Source organism: Vigna angularis, chromosome 3 (assembly GCF_016808095.1).
Source record: "Vigna angularis cultivar LongXiaoDou No.4 chromosome 3, ASM1680809v1, whole genome shotgun sequence".
Taxonomy (NCBI): Eukaryota; Viridiplantae; Streptophyta; class Magnoliopsida; order Fabales; family Fabaceae; genus Vigna; species Vigna angularis.
Genome location: NC_068972.1, coordinates 16,403,090 through 16,423,914, shown reverse-complemented (window position 1 = coordinate 16,423,914; position 20,825 = coordinate 16,403,090). Strand labels below are relative to the sequence as shown.

Below are 20,825 nucleotides of genomic sequence, written 5' to 3'. Positions count from 1 at the left end.
ATTTAACCTATTTCACTCGTTATAGCAATGCATCAGTTTCTTAAACTAAACTATATTTGATATTTTTTACTTTCGGTTATTAAATTTTGTAAGTTTTAAAGTTAATCTTTGAGTTATTTTTGCGAAACATGAAGTCATATGACGCAGTGATTTGAATAGTAGGATGCAGAATGTTAGAGAGAAAGATGATGATAGAAGAAGAGGGTGGTGTGATTGGTAAACACAAAAGAATGGCAGACCAAGAATCGAATAAAAAATTTAAAGACAAAGTAAAAGGTTATTGTGTTTGGAAAGAAAAGATTCAACGGTTTTCGTTAATAGTACCATTTCCCCCCTCTACGGACAAATCACAAAAGCATCTGTCATTCCAGACAACCTTTCTCACTTTAATCTCACAGAGTCAATCTTCAATCAACGTGCCTCTTTTTTTTACAATCACGTTCGTGTCACCATAAATTTATATAAGAGATTTTTCCTTTTTCATTCTAGAAAAATATAATTAAATTATAGTTTAAATGAAAGTAAATTTCCCTTTCATAATACTTATCATATTAACCATACTTAAAAATTGCAAGCTCAACATCCCGAATTAAGATATAATAGTGTTTTAATTAGCTTTTTTATTTTTTCAAACTACGGGTGCTTTTGTCTTTAGATAGGTACCTGGAAGTGAATTTCTTTTGTCTTTAGATAATAAGACTAATCAAATAATTGGACTTTTAAACACAAATACATAACTGGAAGTGAAAATAATTAAACAACATCATCTGAACGTAGTGGAAATTCAACGTTTGAATTGTCCTTCTTAGATGTCGCCAATTGCACAATATTCTCTGCAAGGTATTCATGGCACACAAGCATCCAAATGAGTCAGTTGTCTTGAAGCACTTATTTTTCAAGAACACGTTCTCAATAATGAAACAGAACAGGAATGATATTATATCGATATCCTTCTGTGATACCTTGTCTTTTGGCTCTGACATTGTGAAGGTTCCATGGCCTTAGCCATGTCCTAATTGGATATTTCAATTATAAATTAAACCATAAAACTTTCGTAGTCTTATCTTATATTTCCATATGAGCTGTTCAGCTAAGTCAAACTCCAAATATTTCTAAAATGTGTATAATATTTTTCATTCGTATGTGTCGGCTTCGTTGTACTTTGTACACTTCCTACAAATTAATTAATCAGCTTATTTGATTACTGACCAAAATGAAGTTGGTCAGCTACGTAATTTGAGCCAATGTATTCTTTCTATTCTGCTTTTTCTTTGCTTTCTTGCAATCAAATATGTTGCTGTCTCTGTTTATGGGAATCAATTTCTGACTGTCAATCATTAGAACACAAAAACATCAATATTTAAACAACAACCAGATTGAACCTGCTTTCTAAGAAATATTCTTTCGAAACATTAGTTAACACAGTGTCATAATTGAAGGTATCATGATAAAATATCCATGAAAATATTAAAGATGATAATGCAGTGACTCTTGAAAGAAAACGGCCTTTGAGTAACCTATTTTTTGTAATAAAACAAAGGGAAATGTTTTTCCACTTAGAACAAGAAACATACATTCATGGTATCTGATGTTTTGTAAAATTTTCAAAATGAGGAAGCTTAGTCAGAAAAGGTAAGAGCCAACATGTATCACAAGTTTTTTTCTTGAATAAATGCGATTATCAGAGACCGACAATGGTTGAGACAAATTCAATCCGATGTAGCTTGTACAATTTGCTGTGTATTTGTCTCACAAGTTGCTGAGCCTGGATTCCTTTCGGAAAATTTGAATGTGCAGATTTTTGTGTATGGAGCCCCTGGTCCCTCAATTTTTCTGCATTAAAGGAAATAAATAAGTGGCATTATTGTGAATGCCAATACGTGATACTAATCTTGGTAGGCCATACCTCGAATGAAGCTTTTTGTTTAGGTCCAATGCATAATAGAGCTACATATATGAAGATTAAAGAAGGGTTAAAGTCCCCTTTTATTTATTAAACGGTTTTGTTCTTTGCTTCATATTTGTGCAAAAAATCATTGATTACTAATGTTGAAATAGAATGGCAAGTCCTTTGCTTTGACATATGGTCGATTCCAAGGCGAAAAGTTGGATTTTTTTTTTCTTAATATTTTTGTAGTGTTTCTTAAATTTCATTCGCTCACAAAAACTTGTCACTACCAATTTTTTCACTTTTACAGGTTTAAATTTGATCGATTTGACTAATTCGAATTAAGGAGATGGAAAGGAAGCAACATGATTCAAGCACCAAAGACCTTCTAGTTGGGTTCTCCGCTTTTGCTTTCATTTCCATTTTTATTTTATTTTTAGGAGTAGCAAACAGGGTAACTTGTTCGGTTTAAGTTTGGTGTAACTTTGGTCACTATCAAAACTAGGTCGGGTTAGGTTGGCCCGTTACTTAATAATGGATTAACTTTTACAATTTGGACGGTTGGGTTAAAACAAGTTCATTTTAGGTTGTTAGGTTGTTGGACAAACTACTAAACGAGTTGTCAGGTGGGTTGTCAGAGTGATGTGAGAAAATCAAACTGCATTTAAATACTTTATCACTTATTTGGATATAAATTATTGACTGCATTTGAATTTTCTATAATATAAAAACATGTTCGTACATTAAATCATTTTTGTTCACGTGATCACTATAAAACTAAAAATTTTAAAAATTAAAATGAGTTTCATCATCATTTCTTTGTTAAATGTTCAAAAATAATTAAGTTTTCTTTTATTAATGTCGGGTTGTCGGATTGCTTGACAAGCCTGCCAGGTTGGCGGGACGAGTTGTGTCGAGCTGTCGAGTTAAAGAAGTCATTTCAAACCGCTTTTTTTGTTACCCTTTCGGATTAGTTTGTCATATTTAGTCTTTTTTGCCACTTTTACTCATTCTAGAGGGATTGGATAAATCAAGCCTAGGAGATAAAATCCTCAATACGATGATAAAATGAAATCAATACACTGGATCCATTCTTTCCCCTCTCTCCGATGTAACTGACATTCTATTAAAGAGAAACTAGATTGTGACTTTATTACTTCTCATATGAGCTTAAGCTAGCATAGTTGTTTACAAAAACTCTTTCTAACTGAGAGATTTCATAACCTCACATACACATACTGATGATATATCTATTCATTCAAGAGTTTAAGGAAGAATATTGTAAGTAGAATATTGAATGCAGGAATAGAAATTTGTATGTAATACTAGAAGTTAACAGGTTGTTAAAAAATTCTAGAAATATATTAGTAATTATTACTTTAGGATTAAACTTCTATATGTAGAGATCGATGTCTTGTTTCAAATGAATTAATTGAATAAAAATATTTGTTATTTTCTATTAATTTTTTCAAGTAATTATTTTTTTAGCATATGTCAATCGTAATTTTTCTATTGAAATATGTATTTGTTATTTTTTGCTAATGTTTGTAAAATGGAAATATTAATTTTTTATTTTTTTATTTTTATAGTTAACAGTAAGTGAAATACTCAACATAAAAAGAAAATAAAAATATAATAAATTTGAATTATTTTATTTAAACAAAATATTAAAAAAACTAACTTGAATAAATATTTTTCCCGAATTATACAGTTTGAAACATAGCAAAAAAGTAGTGAGAATGCATAGTTCATTGTTTTATTGGAATGTAAAGCTGAAGGCAGTCACCAAAATGCCACAGTTCAGAAGAATCGGTAACTAATTAACAAGCACATTACCAAAATATATAATCTTTTGGTACAATGAGATGATTATGAGATTGGAAGAATATGAGGGTAACAATGTCTTTGAGTGTTGTTATTCTTTATTGAGTGTATAAATTATCTGGAATTGGTGAAACTTGAAGCATAAATTAATAGTTGGAAAGCAATGTTATAAAGAGGGAAAGATTAATGTGAATCCGTGCTACGATAACAAGAATTTTTTAGATGATTTGAAGAAATGTAAACGATGGCATCCGAGTAAAGCAAAGGGTATATGAAAAGCACGAACGATCTAACTGTGATGTTGATGGGAAATTTGTGAAATGAAAGTGATGAGGTAGGATTTGGAAGATGATAATGGGGTTTTGAAGAAGAGGGGAGACATAATTGATATGTCCTTGAAAATTTTGAGATGCTTCTGTATTCTCCATAAAACCATCTTTTCCTAATTCTAATCCCACAACAAACATCTCATTACATATCATCAAGTATAAAATTCTACTTTTAGACAGGGCTGGCCAAATCTGTCAGTACAGTCATTTTCATTGTCACTTTTGTAGTTTGTTTTTTTTCAAAATTGGTTCATATATATATATATAATTATTTTATTATAATCAATAATTTGAGTTTAATTTGAGAGCATTAATCTTTTAAGTTACAGTAGCATTATATATTTTTATTTTAAAATAATTTAATCTAAAAATTTAATCTTTTAAATTATTTTTTATTTAATTTTTAATTTAAAATAATACATAAGTATACCATATCCTATTTTTGGTTCATCAATTTAACAGTTCAACGGAATAGATCGAAGTAGTCTGACATATTAAAATTTCCAATCTATCTCACGATAGGTACTCACTTTACTGAATTTTACCGTAATCTACTTTTTTATTATATGAAATTAAAGAGAGGATTAAAGTTTATTAGTATTTTTAATTTAAAACTTTAAATATATTTTTAAGTAAAAACATTGAATATGTTTGTTATTTCGGAAAATACATTGTTTTTATTTTTAACTCATTTAAATATTTCTATTAGATTTTGATTTAACCTAATTTTAGTTTTAATTATGTCTTTAGTCCTTAGTCCTTGTAATTAATATTCGTCTATTCTCTTTTCTGGATGACCTCTATCAAATGTTATTTGTTATAGAACTTGTCTTTTAACATTTACCTTTTGCTCCCCTTGTCTCCCTACTTAAACACGTATATTCTTGTTCTTAATTTAAACTAGTTTGTTTCTTCCATATCTGATTTCACGATTTTTTCCCCTAATTTATGGAAGACAAATATTTTCATCTCTCGTAATTATACAAGTTTTTTTTATAATTTTAAGAGTCTAAAAAGTGGTGTTTTAAAATTTATAATGTATTAAAACGGTGAAACTTTACTATTTTAATAATAAAAATATAAGGTATAAATAATTTTTTTTATAAACCGGTTTCATTATTTTAAAAACACATAATCTCTCTATAAACATTAGATAAGTATGTACATTTATTACTTAGATGAATATTATAATATACATTAGACAAATTTATTCCTATGTTAATTAGATGAATACAGAAAAAACATTGCACATGTCTAGTAACACATTAGAAGAGTCTCTTCATTTATTAATTATATGAGTATAGAAAATAATATTAAATGGTCATTTTATACATTAACTAGATGAGTTTAAGAATATACATTAGACAAGTATTTTCATTCATTGATGAAACAAGTCTTATAACACATATTAGACGAGTCTGTTCATACACTGATTATACCAGTTTAAAAATATATGTTAGAATATGTTCATATACACGTTAGATTAATGTATTAATACACATTGAATGACTTTATCCATTTTAGGATTACAATAATAAAATAATTCATTTTTTCATTTCGATTTTAAAAATGACATACAATTTTTATTTTATTCCATTGTGAGATATTCAAAGAATAAAAATGATAATTTAATTTAATTTAACTATAATACATCCTATTTCATCGTATATGTTTTTAATTATTTACCATTAATATATAAATATAATACCAAGAATCAAATATGTAAATGATAATTCATAATAATAAAAAAAATCAAACAGCACTGTGGTAACATAACACTGAACAGGTTTAAGGTCAAAACATCTATGATATATACAAAGAAAACAGACAATTCTTGGAACACGAAGTTTGGGGACCGAACATCTACCAACTTAAGTCTTCTTAACTACGTTATATGATTTTCTTATATTTAATTTCTTAATCAAGATTACAAACAAATAAACCCACTAAACAAAAGGATTAATGCATGTCAATCATGAATTCCTCTCATTACTCGAATTTAGTCAAAGTTAAATGTATAATATTAATGCATATGGGATGATTATAGAAAGAAAATTGTGGTTACTAAGGCTTCATTGTAAAACCTTTGTTATAAAGGTTTCATTGTAAAACCTTCGTTAGAGTTTGTATCTAACATAGATTAATAATTAATAAACATTTAAATTATTTCATATCGCCAACAATCTCCAATACTCATAGATCAAAATGTAAAAATGTATCTGAATTGATTATTAGAAATAACGTAGATCAAAGTTAGTAACCTTCTCTTTCCGACATCTTAATATAATCTTCACTATTCTTCAATTTTCTAATTTCTTTTGTGTTGCTTATACCAAAATTCATATAATTAAGAAGGTTTCATCTAATATTATAATTTTATAATTTTGCAACAAATTATTTTCTCAACCAAAGAAAAGAGAAGTAAAATGTGAGTTTTTATCATGTGTTTATAACTTGTAGAATAGATTTCATTATAGATTGATTTAAAATGTTTGTAAAATTAATTTGGTTAGATCATAAAAAGTCATCATATAAACTCAACATAATCATTCTTGTTGGTCTCTTTAGTCCATGATTTATATGGCTTTAGAAAGTTGGCTCATAGATCTATGGACGGATATGTTTTTAAAATAATAATTATGTTTCTTTAAGTCAAAATGATTTGTTGATTTGGCATAAAATTAAGTCGAATTTAAAAGTATGGTCTTTGAAAATATTATCAATCTGACACGTCATATTTTTATGAGATGGTTAGTTTGGTCTTCTAAATAATATTGTAGGACTGATTTGTTAATTGTATTTATGACTATATTATTTTATGATAATAATATTAGATTTTTTACCCGTGTTATCTTGTATAATTATTGGTCTTGAGAGAAGGTTTATTATCATTTTATCTATTATTGCATAGGGAATTTAAATCAATTGTCTTACTAAACTAACTCGAACATTTTTGCTTAGGCTTCACCTTCTGGTAGGTATAATGTCCTTAAGTTACTAACACCTGTCACAATTATCACTAATTTTGGGATTTCTAATTGACCTAAAGATTATTATATATTATTCTTTTTAAACTTCTAACTCAATTTAATTTTGTAATGAAAAAGTTGCAATGAGAGTGGAAACAGAAGCACATGCATATTTGATAGATTTTAGCTAACATCATCTTAATTATATTATTCTCATCTAAAAGCAATAAGCAATTATTACAAGAACAGGACTGTCTCTTTCATGACGTTGGTTTCCACATATGGAAGATTAATATCTAATAAAGTGTCATTGTTAAGCTAAATTCTACATTTCATTGTTCATTACTTGCTGCAATAGTTAGTTATATGACTATTTGTCCAATAAATATTTATTAGATGATATTCAGTTATCATAACAAATCTCCACAATTTGATATTATAGGAATGATTATGTTAAGGATAAATAAAACACTAGGCACTTAAAACAACATTTTTCCTCCATACAAGAACACAAACCCTATTTTTCTCTCATTCTTCAATTTCAGGAATTTAAGAGGTTAAACAGCGTTTGGGTCTGACAGAACCCAAATTCTACCACCACCTCCATATTTTCCATGCACTTCCATGTATATGATTTTTTTTAACTTCAAAATTATTTTCAGAATAAATTGTATAATTTAAATTTTATATAATAAAATTTAGAACTTATTTTTTTATTTGTTTAACTTAGTTCTTAAATTATGTATTCAAAAATATTTTATAAATAAGAATTTAAATTGTGTAATTTAAAAAAATAGGCTTTGCGCGTTTTGGGCCGTAGAATAAGAATTGAGCCCATCTGTTTCTTGTTTATGAGCCCATACTTGTGAAATGCTTCAGTCGGTGCAGACTGTTTCTTCCTATACCTCTCTACGTTACTTCTTACACCCCAAATTTTTTTAAAATTTCAAAATTATTCTCTATAATTCAAAACCCCTATATCCCAGTGCTTTAATATATTTAAAAATCCGTTCAAGAATTAATCTTCAACAGATTTTAAAATTTGTTGAAAAAAATTGTTCAATAAATTTTCAAAATCTATTAAAACCTTTAAAAACTTCTTTAATGAATTTCAAAATCTATTAATAAGTTTTTCAAAAATTTTAACAGATTTCTGTTAAAAGAATAATTTTTAACGAATTTTTAAATTTGTTAAAAACGTAATCTTAAAAGTTATTTTTGAAATATGAAAATGCATAAAGAAATGAGAAACCGCCGCAGGTGCAAGTTCCTACGTTTTGAATGCTTGTGCCTTCATCTGACCTTTATACCAAATATATTAAATATCTAATTCTTCTTTTCAATTTTCTAAACGGTGAATTTATGTTTAACATTAGCCACCTGTATTCTTTGGCAACAAGAATTCAAATCCTTCATAATTCGGTTGTGTAATTTTGATTTATTTGTTATATAAATTATTGGATTAAAGTAAGTTTCTAAATTATCATGTAAAAGTTATTTCTAGATTATCTATTTTAGAAATCTACCACAACATGTTTTTTAGAATTTTTAAAACATGATATTTTCTAAAACAAGTTTTAAATAATGAATATTTCGAAACAAAATTTCCAAAACACATGAAATGTGTTCTATAATGAGAGGTTTTCTTGCAGCAATCCTCTCATCATCTTCTTCTTCTATAGCAATGATGGTGCAGAGACAACAATAATGACGGAGGCATCGGTGGTGTGATATACTAAGGAATACTATTTTAATCTTTTCTATTAATATAGGAGTGCGATTAATAATAATGGAATATAGGAAGAAAAACTCTTTATCAATCCATAACAAAATTAACCTAGCCCAAAGATAAACGGGCACGAAACGCTCTGGCCCAAACTGATCCAATTAAATCTGTTGATATATTCTCTTTAGAGACATTATTGTAAAATACACTTATAAGTAATTAATATAAACACTGCATCTTATATATATCATACCATATAAAAAGTTAGACTTGGTTTTCATAAAATCTAGTTTATCCTTTTTTTTTTCTATCCCCCATACCTCATGCAGTATTTAAAATATATTTTTTATTGACCTATTATATATTCATAGTTAAATTCATATTTATTTTAAATTTTAATATAAAATAAACTTTCGAATAATTTAATCGGTGACTTCTAAAAATAATCTTTTACAAGTAACAGGTTAGACTTAAATGTTAATTTTTTTTATTATAAATCAAAACTAGTTAAACAAAAATTTCTTAGCTAATTTCACATCCATCTCCAACTTTAATTAACTTACGCCTGTTAATATATGTTTTTTGCCATGTTCAATCAACCATATAAAACAACATTTCTTTATGTATAGTAAAAAAGTTAACGTGGAGAAAAATAAAAAAATAAAAAAGTTTATTTAAAAGTTTAAAACTTGAGGCCATGGTTTTCCTCTTATCCTAAACAAGGTCATAGGCTTAATACTCTATTTTATCCTCAATTTCGTTCGAAAATGTCAAATTAGTCCATCCTTTAAAAAGTGTGTCAATTACGTCCTTACTTAATAAAATTTATATCAATGAAAACCCTTCCGTTAAATCCGTACAAATAGCCTTAATTATTTTTTTCTCTCTTCTATTTTAATAATTAACGCCGTTTGTACGGATTTAACGGAAGGGATTTCATTGATATAAATTTTATTAAGTAAGGACATAATTGACGCACTTTTTAAAGGATGGACTAATTTGACATTTTCGAGCGAAACTGGGAACAAAATAGGGTATTAAGCCTATATATTAATAAGAAACAATGGAGTGAAAGCATTCAGTCAGATTCTTGTCTTGTGCCCGTTTCTTACGCTTTTAATCGTCTTCTACTCTAATAACTCATTATGTAGGAATTCTCACATCGACGAGAGATAAGACCCAATTATAATATATAAGTGAGGTGTAAACTTTACCTTACAAGTCGGTTTTGTGGAGTTGAGTTAGGCTTAAACCCACTTTCTAATATAGTATCAGAGCCATAGTTGGAGTCTATCCTAGCGAGTTCTAAGTGGGCATTCTATTCTTCTATTCCACTCGCTATCGGGTCGTTATTGGACCACTCAATTTATACTATCACGCACGAGATGTCTATACCTCAGCGTGAAGGGGGTATGTTGGAAGTCCCACGTCGACTAGAGATAAGGCCAAATTATAATATATAAGTGAGATGCAAACCTCACCTTACAAGCCGATTTTGTGGGGTTGAGTTAGACTTAAACCCACCTTCTAATATGGTATCAAAGCCTGGTTATAAACTATGAGCCATAGTTGGAGTCTATCCTAGCGAGTTCTAAGTAGGCATTCTATTCTTCTATTTCACCCGTTATCGGACCATCCAATTTCTACTATCACGCACGAGATGTCTATACCTCGACGTGAAGGGGGTGTGTTGGAAGTCCCAGGTCGACTAGAGATAAGGCCAAATTATAAGTGAGGTGCTAGTGCAAAAAAGACCTTTAACATCACCCTTTAGACGTCTGACCCTCGAATATCCAACGTAAAAAATGATCGGTGGCATTTTTCGTAAATAAAACAACTATTTAGACGTCGACTATGGAGGGGCCCGACGTCTAAATACTCATATACGTCGGCTGCCCCGAATAGACGCCAAAACTAAACGAAATAGTTAATAAAAAATATTTTTTTATTCTATTTAGACATCTGTTATTGGGGGAACCGAAGTTTAAACCCTAAACCAAGAAATTTAAAAAGTCACTTTTTGACTCCCTTTAGACGTCCGATCCCGCCACTCCGACTTCTAAAGCACTTTAGACGTCTGTTAATTGGGGGAACCGACGTCTAAATTTTGGCATTAAAACAATGTGAATGCGAGACAGCCGTTACGCGCACTCATTGTTCATCATCTTCGTCGCGTTTTCTCTCTACGGGTTACGCTTTTCAGGTTCGTTTTCTCACTTTTGCACCGTTTAAAATTAATTTTAGTCCGATTACATCACTCTTTGATGCATTATCTTTCATTTGAACCGATTAAAATGCGTTTTCGTTGGGTTTTGGTGCAGTTATTCTCGTGTCCTTGGGCGGCGTTCTTTGGCAGCGATTTCTTGCGTTTTGTACTTCTCCAATTCCCTCCACTACATTTTTAAAACCATCCAATAAAAAAAATTTACAATACATTCTCTTCAACTAAAATATAAAGTTGTAAACTCGAATCACCAAGAGTCAAGAGCAACCTTAGAGACGTCTGACTTGTATGGGTCCGACGTCTATATAGACGTCTGACCTATATAGGTCCAACGTCTATAGAGACGTCTGACCTAAAGGGTCTGACGTCTCATTAACGTCACCCATATAGACGTCGGACATAGATCAGACGTTAAAAGCCCAAAATAACATACGTCTAAAGTCCTTTCTGCACTAGCCGATTTTGTGGGGTTAAGTTAGGCTTAAAAATCCACTTTCTAACATGGTATCAAAGCCATAGTTGGAGTCTATCCTAGTGAGTTCTAAGTGGGCATTCTATTCTTCTATTCCACCTGCTATCGGGTCGTTATCGGACCACCCAATTTCTAATATCACGCACGAGATGTCTATACCTCGGTGTGAAGGGGGTGTGTTAGAAGTCCCACATCGACTAGAGATAAGGCCAAATTATAATATATAAGTGAGGTGCAAACCTCACCTTACAAACCGGTTTTGTGGGTTGAGTTAAGCTTAAACCGACCTTCTAATACATTCATTAAACTTGCTTCAAAATAATTTAAGATTTTGTGAGTTAACCTTATATCAAAGTAATTTGCAATTCAAAATGTAATAGCTTAATAATATATTTCGTGTAATGAATTAAATATGAGTAGTTGTGAGTTATTCTGTTGTATGTGTTGTATGAAATATGTAATGAATTAAATATTTCGTGTAATGAGTACAAATTTTGAAAAAACCTTTTATGTGTTGTATGTGTCTAACTTGGCCAGTTATTATTCTGTTGCCCAATTCCTCTTTAACTAATTGTGCAGTCAGTCCTTTTATACCTCCGCCACTTTCCCTCTCTGGTTAAAAGTAAAACAAAATCTTATTAGATGGGATATTCAAGAAAATTAATGCGAGGACTTTATACTTAAGTAGACTCTAAAGTACCATGTTAGGTATAATTTATGTATATTTATAGACTTTTATCGTACTCATCATATAGAGAAATATACATCTTAAACGTAAGACTCAATATTAAATAATACTTTATTAATGACATAATGGAAGATAGAACCCACCATCATGAACGAGATCTAAGTTATAAATAATGTAGAAGTCATTGCACAACATCACGGAAGAATGCACAGCAAGCATGGTGGTAAAAGAGAAGAGATTTCGTTCAAAGTTCACAGAAGAGAAGAGACAATAATGAGAAAGGAGAAATAAGAAAATGACAATTAAGAAATTGAGAACCCTCTGTTTTAAAATAAAAATTAAAAACAAAACTAACTTTTATATCACTTATAATTAAAATCACTATAAATTTTTTTTCTATTTATTATAAAAATGTTCATCTGTCCACCTTTTATACCAATTATAATTAAAATAAATATTAAAAATTATCTTATTTATTATAAAAATATTAATACGTCCACTTTTTATACGGTTTATAATTAACACTTGTAAAAAATAAATTTATTATAAAAATATTATCGCATTCACTTTATATATCAATTATAATTAGATTTGGTATAAAAAATTATTATATTTATTACAAAAAAAAAATATTGTCATGTCTATTTTCTATACCTATCCGTGTAACATTAGCATCACACTATTTTTTATATTTATATTTGATGAATTATAGTATGTATAAATATTCCTTTTTATATTTATATTTGATGAGTTATAATATTTATATTTGATGAATTATAATATGTATAAACATTCCTTATAAAAAGTAATTTTTACATGTAATTTTTTTATGTGCAGTCTTTTCTTACTATTACAATTAAAGGATTTTTTAATAATCTATGTTACAAAAGTTTGCACTAAAACTCAACCTATTATTGAGATAAGATTTTCATTTTTTGGTAGAAAAATAATATTTGAAACATTTTAACTACATATACTTGTCAGAAAACAAAAGCAACTAAGTAACATGATCTTGACAATTTATATATGATTTGAACTGAACAAAAAACCATATGGGCCCAAACCCAAAGCTCCCTATCACATAAAACTTTTGAAAAAAGAAATGAAAATGGCAAAACAGAAATAATATCTGAAGTTGGGTCGACAATAGAAAAGATGTGGTTTGTGTTTGGAGTTGGAGCAAGAATATGATTTAATGCAGCCTGTTGGGTGTTGTAGCTGACATCATGCACAATTCTAGTGGGCTGCGCAAGAGAACAAAGCTGCAGGTCTGCCAATCTCAATCATTCTTCTCTCTGTAAAAATAATTTGTTTTAAATTCTTGACCAGAAATAAGAAAATAGATCATTAAAAAAACTCATTAATCTATTATTTTAAAGTTTTAAATAAAGAGTGATCTTTTATATTATTGGATTCACATCTTATTTCTTTATTAAATTTTTTCTTTAATAGATCAACAGTATATGCATGATCGAATTTATCATAAATAATTTTAAAAAAATGTTACAAAGAAAACACCAAATCTCAGGGATCTAACACTGCCACCAACATTGATAAACCATTAAGTAGCTTCTCAATTTAGCTAAATACACAATCTTTATAATTATCAGCCATTAAAGCAAGATCTACTTCAGTTGCCTCTAAAAGCTGTGGATCCAAAATGAACCTTAACAAGCAACAGTGACCCAATTTTGTTGCACATCTTCACTTCACCAAACTCCAACACTTTACTGTGTAAACAACTTCATCTCTCATCCATGCCCTAATAACCTACTTTTGTAACATCGTTTTCTTAACTTCTGCTCCACCAATATCTGTCAACTTCACAAAAAACTGAAATCTGTGAGGATTCACACAAGGCATATATAGAAGCAAATCAAGCGAGTCCAAAAGGAAAAGGAAAAAAGAGATGTATCCATACATACACTCGTCGGCATTCTCCATTGAAAAAGGAGAAAAGTTTAATTATTTGGTGGTGTAAAGTTTTAGTTTTAGTTTTACGAACAAACACCAAACTTGTGATCACAAGCAAAGAGTACACATAATAAAATCAATGCCAACACATGTTATAGTTCAAGTACTATGCAGCTTTAAAGTTTTCTTTAACTATATAACAAAGTCTTTAATAAATATGAATCCCTTGTGAAGGAAAGATATCATCATAAACCACTTAGATTAAAATCCATTAACATTTTTTTAAAACAGAAGAACTTGGTTAATTAGGTCCAAGTCAAATGTGACTTCTAGATGCCGAAAATATCAAAACGAAAAAACATTATAAAGTGAAATGAAAGGCCAAACATGAATCTTGTCTAGCTTAAACGAATTGTTAATTTCCTTTTCTGTGTGGAAGAGTCGTTTTTTCTTTTGGAGACAATTAATGGTCAAGTTAGGTCTCTATATAAATTTCCACCTAATCAATACCTTTCAAGCATGAATGTTCCTGCCCATAATGTTCTCTCTCGTAATTATTTCGTGAAAATTAATTAGAGGCTTAAGTGTTGAAGGACCACCTTGACTCTTACAGTGAAGGAGTTCAGAAATGGAAGATTCCAAAGATGGGGGACATGTGCAGGAGAACCAGCTCAATAGCTAAAGAAGGTGGGCTTCTTTGCATTTTTTGTGGAATTGAGAACTCATAATTTTTTCAACAAATCTCTTGCACACTAGTCTTCTATCTTTAAAAACATGGCTGTGGCAGCTGTCATGACCAATGACTCATCATACTTGTCACTTCAGAATACTCATTTTCCTTTTAAATTCACAACATTATTAGGTTAAGACTCAAACAAACAAAAACATATACATGTTAATCTAACCAAATTAATTACATTAAGAAATGAATTTTCAGTCAAATTTAATTCTATAAAGTTATATTATGTTAAAAATAAATTTAAGTAAAATTTATATCTATTTATATATTATAAATTTGTTTTATTTCTAACTAATGGATATCTAATCCCAAAAAAAACATCTTGAGTTTTATGAAAAAGTTTGTCAAGCAAGGAAAGTATTACTTTTTTTCTTTTCTAACGTTTAATCGTTAATTTTTGGGGGGCATGCATAAAGTTGATCGAAACAATATAATATTAATAAAGAAAAAATAGAAAATGATGGAGAAAAATTCGAAGCAAAAGAGGGGGAATAGGGGGTATACCCTATGATGCAAAACATGCGAACACCAATAAAGTGACATGAGGCAGCATCATTTTCATCGAAGTGGTACGTCTTAATACAAGTTTGAAAACTAAAGCAAATTTATCATCCTAACGTAGAACAAAACACGACCTCAAATCATGAGCTTATCTGTTTCATCATTTTTAAGCGAATTAGTATGACAGTTTTCCTTAACCGTCGATTTTGGTATACATATAAAAACAAGGTAGAATGTTATCCAAATAATAATCATGACCCAAGTGAACATAACTATTTAGAAAAAATTTCAAGGTGACTAATTTGTACATTATAATTTCTCTTAATCATTGTTTGTATACAATTATGAATGATTAAGAGAAATTGGTTGAACAAAACTGACAAAAAAGGAAGTTTAATTTAAAAGAAACAAGTTGTATAATATTATAAGTTAGTACTAGCTAGTGGATCCTTAGGTTTTGGCCTGATATATGAGTGTTCATTTATGGTTTCCATAATTTGTTGATGAAATTTAATTTAATTAAGGTTAATGACGTACAGGAATCTTAATAAGCAGAAGGGTTTGAGGAGAGGGCCCAAACATTTTCAGAGGTTAAGTGTATGAGTTTGCTGCCACTGATCTGGTCCCCAATAAAGCTAGTTACTTTGCCACTGTCACAGCTATGTGATCAACTTTTTTATTTTATACTTTTTTGTTTTTAATGGGAAAACTTTAGTGGCACCTTAATCCTAATCCTCCTAAATCATTGAGACCACCTTACCAGCTCATGTGATACAGTCTGTCAAACATCTATGTTTCTGCTTTTTTCCGTGGAAAACTAGTTGTTCTTCTTCCTAAAGTTCAACTGGTTTTCCTTCTTTTCCAGGAGTTCTTGCCAACCAAATTATTCCTCTCACCACATACTTTCTTTATTTCTTTCTCTACCTCAACTTCTCCAAACACTTCCAAGGTGATCATGGCTACTCAGACTGCTGCATCTGATCATGCTTCTGCTACTGATCAGGTCTGTTCATTTTTATTTTCTCACTTTTCAAATACATCATCATGATCTTCAACTTCTTTCTGTAGCATCTGTCCTCAATTCTAAGTTCTTTTATGATTCTTTCTCAGAGTCTAGCTTTCATATCTTTACTCAGTTGCTAAACTGTCAGCAAATTTTGTGATTTGTTTGCTGATAAAAAAACATAGTGATTTGTTTTTAAACTTGTTATACGCATGAATTTGTTTTCATCAGAGCATTCATGAACATGGACAAGAGTCAAAAAGTTTGTTCTGCTTTGACACTTTGTTCAAACTCTTTTTTCATCTCCAATCGTAATTCATTATTAAGGATTTGCATAATAGCTTTCAAAGAAGATTTTTTGTGTTCTATAAAATTATTCATGTATTTTTTTATATATAAAAAAAATATTGAAGTGGCTGGTGAATGTGCATACCTTAAAATTTTGTAAAAATGAAAACGGAAATGAATTTGATTAACATCTTTTCTAGAAAATACACCTGTAATCTACCAAAGCCGGATCTAGAAAATTAGTGAGGCCAAAAAATATATAATTAAAAAAATAATTAATTATGTTTCTGCTTAATGTGTTTTGCCTAAACTAAATTTATAGTTCTGGTAAAAGATTTTCTTATATATAAAAGTTTTAGAATTTTCATAATATTAAACCAATGGAAGTTTGAGAAAATGTCGTAAAGTTTTGAGAATAATATTTCTTTAGTAATATGTCTCACATGTAATAATAAAGTTAATGTTGCACATTGTAAATAATGAGAAAATTTTGATAATATATATAGCCTAAAGTTCTGGTATTGTTTAAATAAATGTGGAGACTATTCAAGGTTATTTTGTACATAAAAAACTGTCAATCCAACATCTTTTATAGAAAAGAAAGAAAGGTGGTCAAGACAAAAACCAAATAAAATTGTGTGTTGCTAAAAAACTTTTGCAACGTGCCTCCCCACTTTTTCCATCATTGCCTGTGTAGTAGATTGTTATGCAAGATAAGTAGATACCTTTCCATAAGGAAATGGCAGATCAAGGTACCGCCATTGTTGCCATTGCATGTCAGAAAAAGTTGTGTCCTGTGTAGATGTGCATTTAGTGCAAATCAAGGTAGTGCCTATATCTTTGAGTTTGGTATCTGAGCAACTACTACTAAATCAAAGTATGTTGTTGATTGGAGTTGATGGAAAAAGCTGTGATTTCTGTGGCACGCCTTCTTACTTGTTCATACTTTGTTATTTGTACTTACATTCATGGTTTGTTAATCATCAATGCCTTTTCATCTTTATTATATAGCAATACGTGAAGAAGGAAAAAGACGAAGGCATTGCACAAATGATCGCTTCTTTAGCCAATGAAGATGAAGTCAAGCATGACAAGCCTGACGGAGACGACAAATCTGAGGACACCTCTTCAAATAAGACAGAAGATAAGGTGACGGCAGAGCTTGCTGCAGTTGAGGAAGAACAATCTGCTGAAGATACTCTGGACCATCACAAGGTTGAGGATGCACAAAGTTCAACACCAACTCCAACAGAAGAAGTTGATCACAAGGTTGAGCCTGCTATTGCAGTACAAAACACTGAATATTCACTGCCACCAGAAGCAACTATTGCAGCCGAAGATAAACTAAAGGAGGAGAAGGAAGTGGTTCCGGCCTCGCACACTATCAGTGATATTGAACCAGTTCATGATGCAGCCAATTCCCAGCCAGATGTGGCACCATCCACAGAACTCAGTGTGGAAGAAACACCACCACAGAAACTAGAAAATGAAGCTGTGGAAACAGATAAGGAGAAACAATCGCAACCCAAGACAGAAGACATTCCAGAAGCATCAACTGAAACTATTGACAAAACAAGCAACACAGATGAGACTGATCCTCCGACAGAATCACAAGGAGAGGTGGTGAAAGAGGCTCAAGTTTTGGAAACAGGGGCCGGAGTGGAAGACAAGCTTGAGCCTGTTGCTACACAAGTGGAAGAAAAAATAGAAGAGGCAGAAAAAGAATTGCAAGAGGCTGAGCAACCAAGCACAATTGCAGTACCTGAACAGGCGGCTGATGCCGTAGAGGAAAAAGCAACAGAACCCTCAGAAGATGTGGTGGAAGAGACCGCTAACTTTGAAACGGGACCCACGGAAACAGTGGATGCAGAACCTTTGGTTACTAAAGTGAATGAAAACCAGGAAGAACCAGAGAAGCAACCGTTGGAACAAAGGGAAGAGGAGAAACCAGACACATCTGCAATTCCTGAGCAATCAGCAGAAAGAAGTGATGCCATAGAGGAAAAAACAAGAGAACTAGATTTTGAGGCAGAGGTGTTGAAAGAGACTAACAACTTTGAAACAGAGAAAGCAGAGCCAGTGGGTGTTAAAGTTGATGAAAGTCAAACTGAACCGGAAAAGCTAGAGGAAGAAGAGAAGTCTAAGACAGTTGTTCTCGAAGCAGAAGCTGAAAAGGTGGAGCAACAAGGCAGTACTGAGAAGGTGGAAGACACAGGCAACTCAGAGTCAGACACAATTTCTGAAAAGATAGAAAAACCAGAACCTCTGTTAATTGAAGTGGAGGAAAAGCCAAGTGAACAACTACAAGTAGATGATGAAGTTGTGGAAGATTGTAAGGACGTGGAAACTAAGAAAGAAATTGTGATCGAGACTGCCAAGACTGAAAGAACTTTAGCTGACCTGATCAAGGAAGAGAAAGCTGATAAAGAGGAGGAAACTAGCCTCACTGTAAATGCTGCACAGGTTTCAGCAAATGAGGAACCTCAATCAAATCTTGTGGAACCTTCTACTGAAGCTGTGCTTGAGACTTCCAAGAGTGAAGGAACTTCAGATGACACGGTCAAGGAAGAGAAAACTGACAAAGAGGAGGAAACTGGTCTCACTGGAAATGCAGCACAAGTCTCATCACATGAGGAACCTCTAGCAAATCTTGTGGAACCTTCTCCTGAAGTTGTGCTTCAGATCTCCAAGAGTGAAGGAACTTCAGATGACACGATCAAGGAAGAGAAAACTGACAAGGAGGAGGAAACTAGCCACACTGAAAATGCCACACAAGTTTCATCGAATGAAGAACCTCAAGCAAATATTGTGGAGCCTTCTCCTGTAGTGGCCGAAAAGATTGTTGAAGAGGATGACAACAAAGAACCTCAAGTAGATATTGTGAAAACTGACAAAGAGGAGGAAATTAGCCACACTGAAAATGCAGCACAAGTTTCATCGAATGACGAACCTCAAGCAAATACTGTGGAACCTTCTCATGTAGTAGCAGAAAAGGTTGTTGAAGAGGATGACAATAAAGAACCTCAAGCAAATGTAGTGAAAACTGATAAAGAGGGGGAAACTAGCTTCACTGAAAGTACAGCACAAGTTTCATCGAATGAAGAAGCTCAAGCAAACACTGTGGAACCTTCTGTAGTAGCGGAAAAGATTGTTGAAGAGGACAACAATAAAGAATCAAGCATTACTGATGTGATTGAAGGGGTACCAAATGAAGTGGCTGGCATCATAAAAAGTCCAGAACCAGCCTCACTTGATCAGGGAGCTGAACCTAGCTTAAAAGAAGAAAGGGAGTATTCTGTTCCAGCTGACGTGGAGGAAAAGGTTGCCATTGCCGCAAATGACGATGAAAAAAAGGAACCTGAAGCACCTAAAGCTGTCACTGGATCTTCAACAGAGGAAGAGGCTGAAAGCAGAAAGGTTGAGGAACAGAATGAGGCAAAGACAGCAACAACTGAAGTAGCAGAGAGTGTGAAGGTGGAGAATGTAAGAGGTGATGATGATAGCTCAGTAGTTGATGACAAGAAGGAAGGGAACGGTGAAACAAAGGTAGAAGAAATCTCTAGAGCTGTAAGTGAACCTGTTAGAGAAACCTTGGCATCCAAATTTGAAGAAAAAGAAGAGGAATATGTTGAACCTGGAGTCAATAAGTTAGAGAAAGAACAAACTGTGGAGCCTGAGAAAACTGAGGTTCAAGTCACCAAGGAAAGTGACGCAATAAAAACATCCAAGGACCTTCCAAAAGAAACTCCAGCCAAGCCAGCTCAAAAGCAATCAAATAACATTATATCAAAGGTTAAACAGTCCCTGGTGAAAGCAAAGAAAGCTATCACTGGCAAATCTCCTTCCTCCAAGAACCTTTCCTCGGAGGCCAAGGGCGACATTAAAGTCAAATAATGGAACTGAGTGAACGAGTTTGCAGCATTTACGGATTTGCTTTATTTTTCATTATCGTGGTGCATAGCATTATAGCATATAAGTTGGTTTTTATACATCGTAATTTTCAGTTGAATTTGTTTGAATGCCAAAAGGTGTGCAGAGTGTAGTGTATATAGAAGATGATCTAGGCCGTGATTTAGGCAATGCTGTAAAATTTGATTGTTTTTTTCTGTATTATTCTTTTGGATAATTTGCATTGTGTTTTTATTTGCTGTTGATAAACGAGAAAAGCAATTTTAACTTATTGTGTAAAGTTTACATGTTTGTACGTTTTTGTAAAAAGACCTCATAATGATCTAGCATTGATTGTTTATTACAAAACTG

At 31.4% G+C, this 20,825-nt stretch overlaps 1 protein-coding gene and 1 long non-coding RNA gene across 3 annotated transcripts; one reads left to right on the top strand and one right to left on the bottom strand.

The window, feature by feature from the left end:
* Positions 1–13,588: 13,588 nt before the first annotated feature.
* LOC128196016 (uncharacterized) lies at positions 13,589–14,247 on the bottom strand. The gene is made up of 2 exons (XR_008248069.1): positions 14,042–14,247; positions 13,589–13,941 (listed from the first exon to the last, which is right to left on the bottom strand). It is a non-coding gene; the product is annotated as an uncharacterized LOC128196016 (long non-coding RNA).
* Positions 14,248–14,562: 315 nt separating this feature from the next.
* On the top strand, positions 14,563–20,745 carry LOC108326200 (uncharacterized). Of its 2 annotated transcripts, XM_017559547.2 has the most exons (3): positions 14,563–14,721; positions 15,814–16,277; positions 17,577–20,745. In XM_017559547.2, exons 2-3 carry the CDS (start codon positions 16,230–16,232, stop codon positions 20,457–20,459), a joined length of 2,931 nt encoding a protein of 976 aa, XP_017415036.1. In that variant the 5' UTR covers positions 14,563–14,721; positions 15,814–16,229; the 3' UTR covers positions 20,460–20,745. The 2 variants fall into 2 exon arrangements, with proteins under 2 accessions (XP_017415036.1, XP_052731412.1); XM_052875452.1 differs by lacking the exon at positions 15,814–16,277.
* The last annotated feature ends 80 nt before the right edge of the window (positions 20,746–20,825 follow it).

What these genes read in the sequence shown, in the direction of transcription:
- LOC108326200 (XM_017559547.2), top strand. Translation starts at nt 16,230, where the DNA reads ATGGCTACTCAGACTGCTGCATCTGATCATGCTTCTGCTACTGATCAG. An exon ending in ATGCTTCTGCTACTGATCAG is followed by an intron (nt 16,278 to 17,576) that starts GTCTGTTCATTT and finishes TTTATTATATAG; the next exon opens with CAATACGTGAAGAAGGAAAA.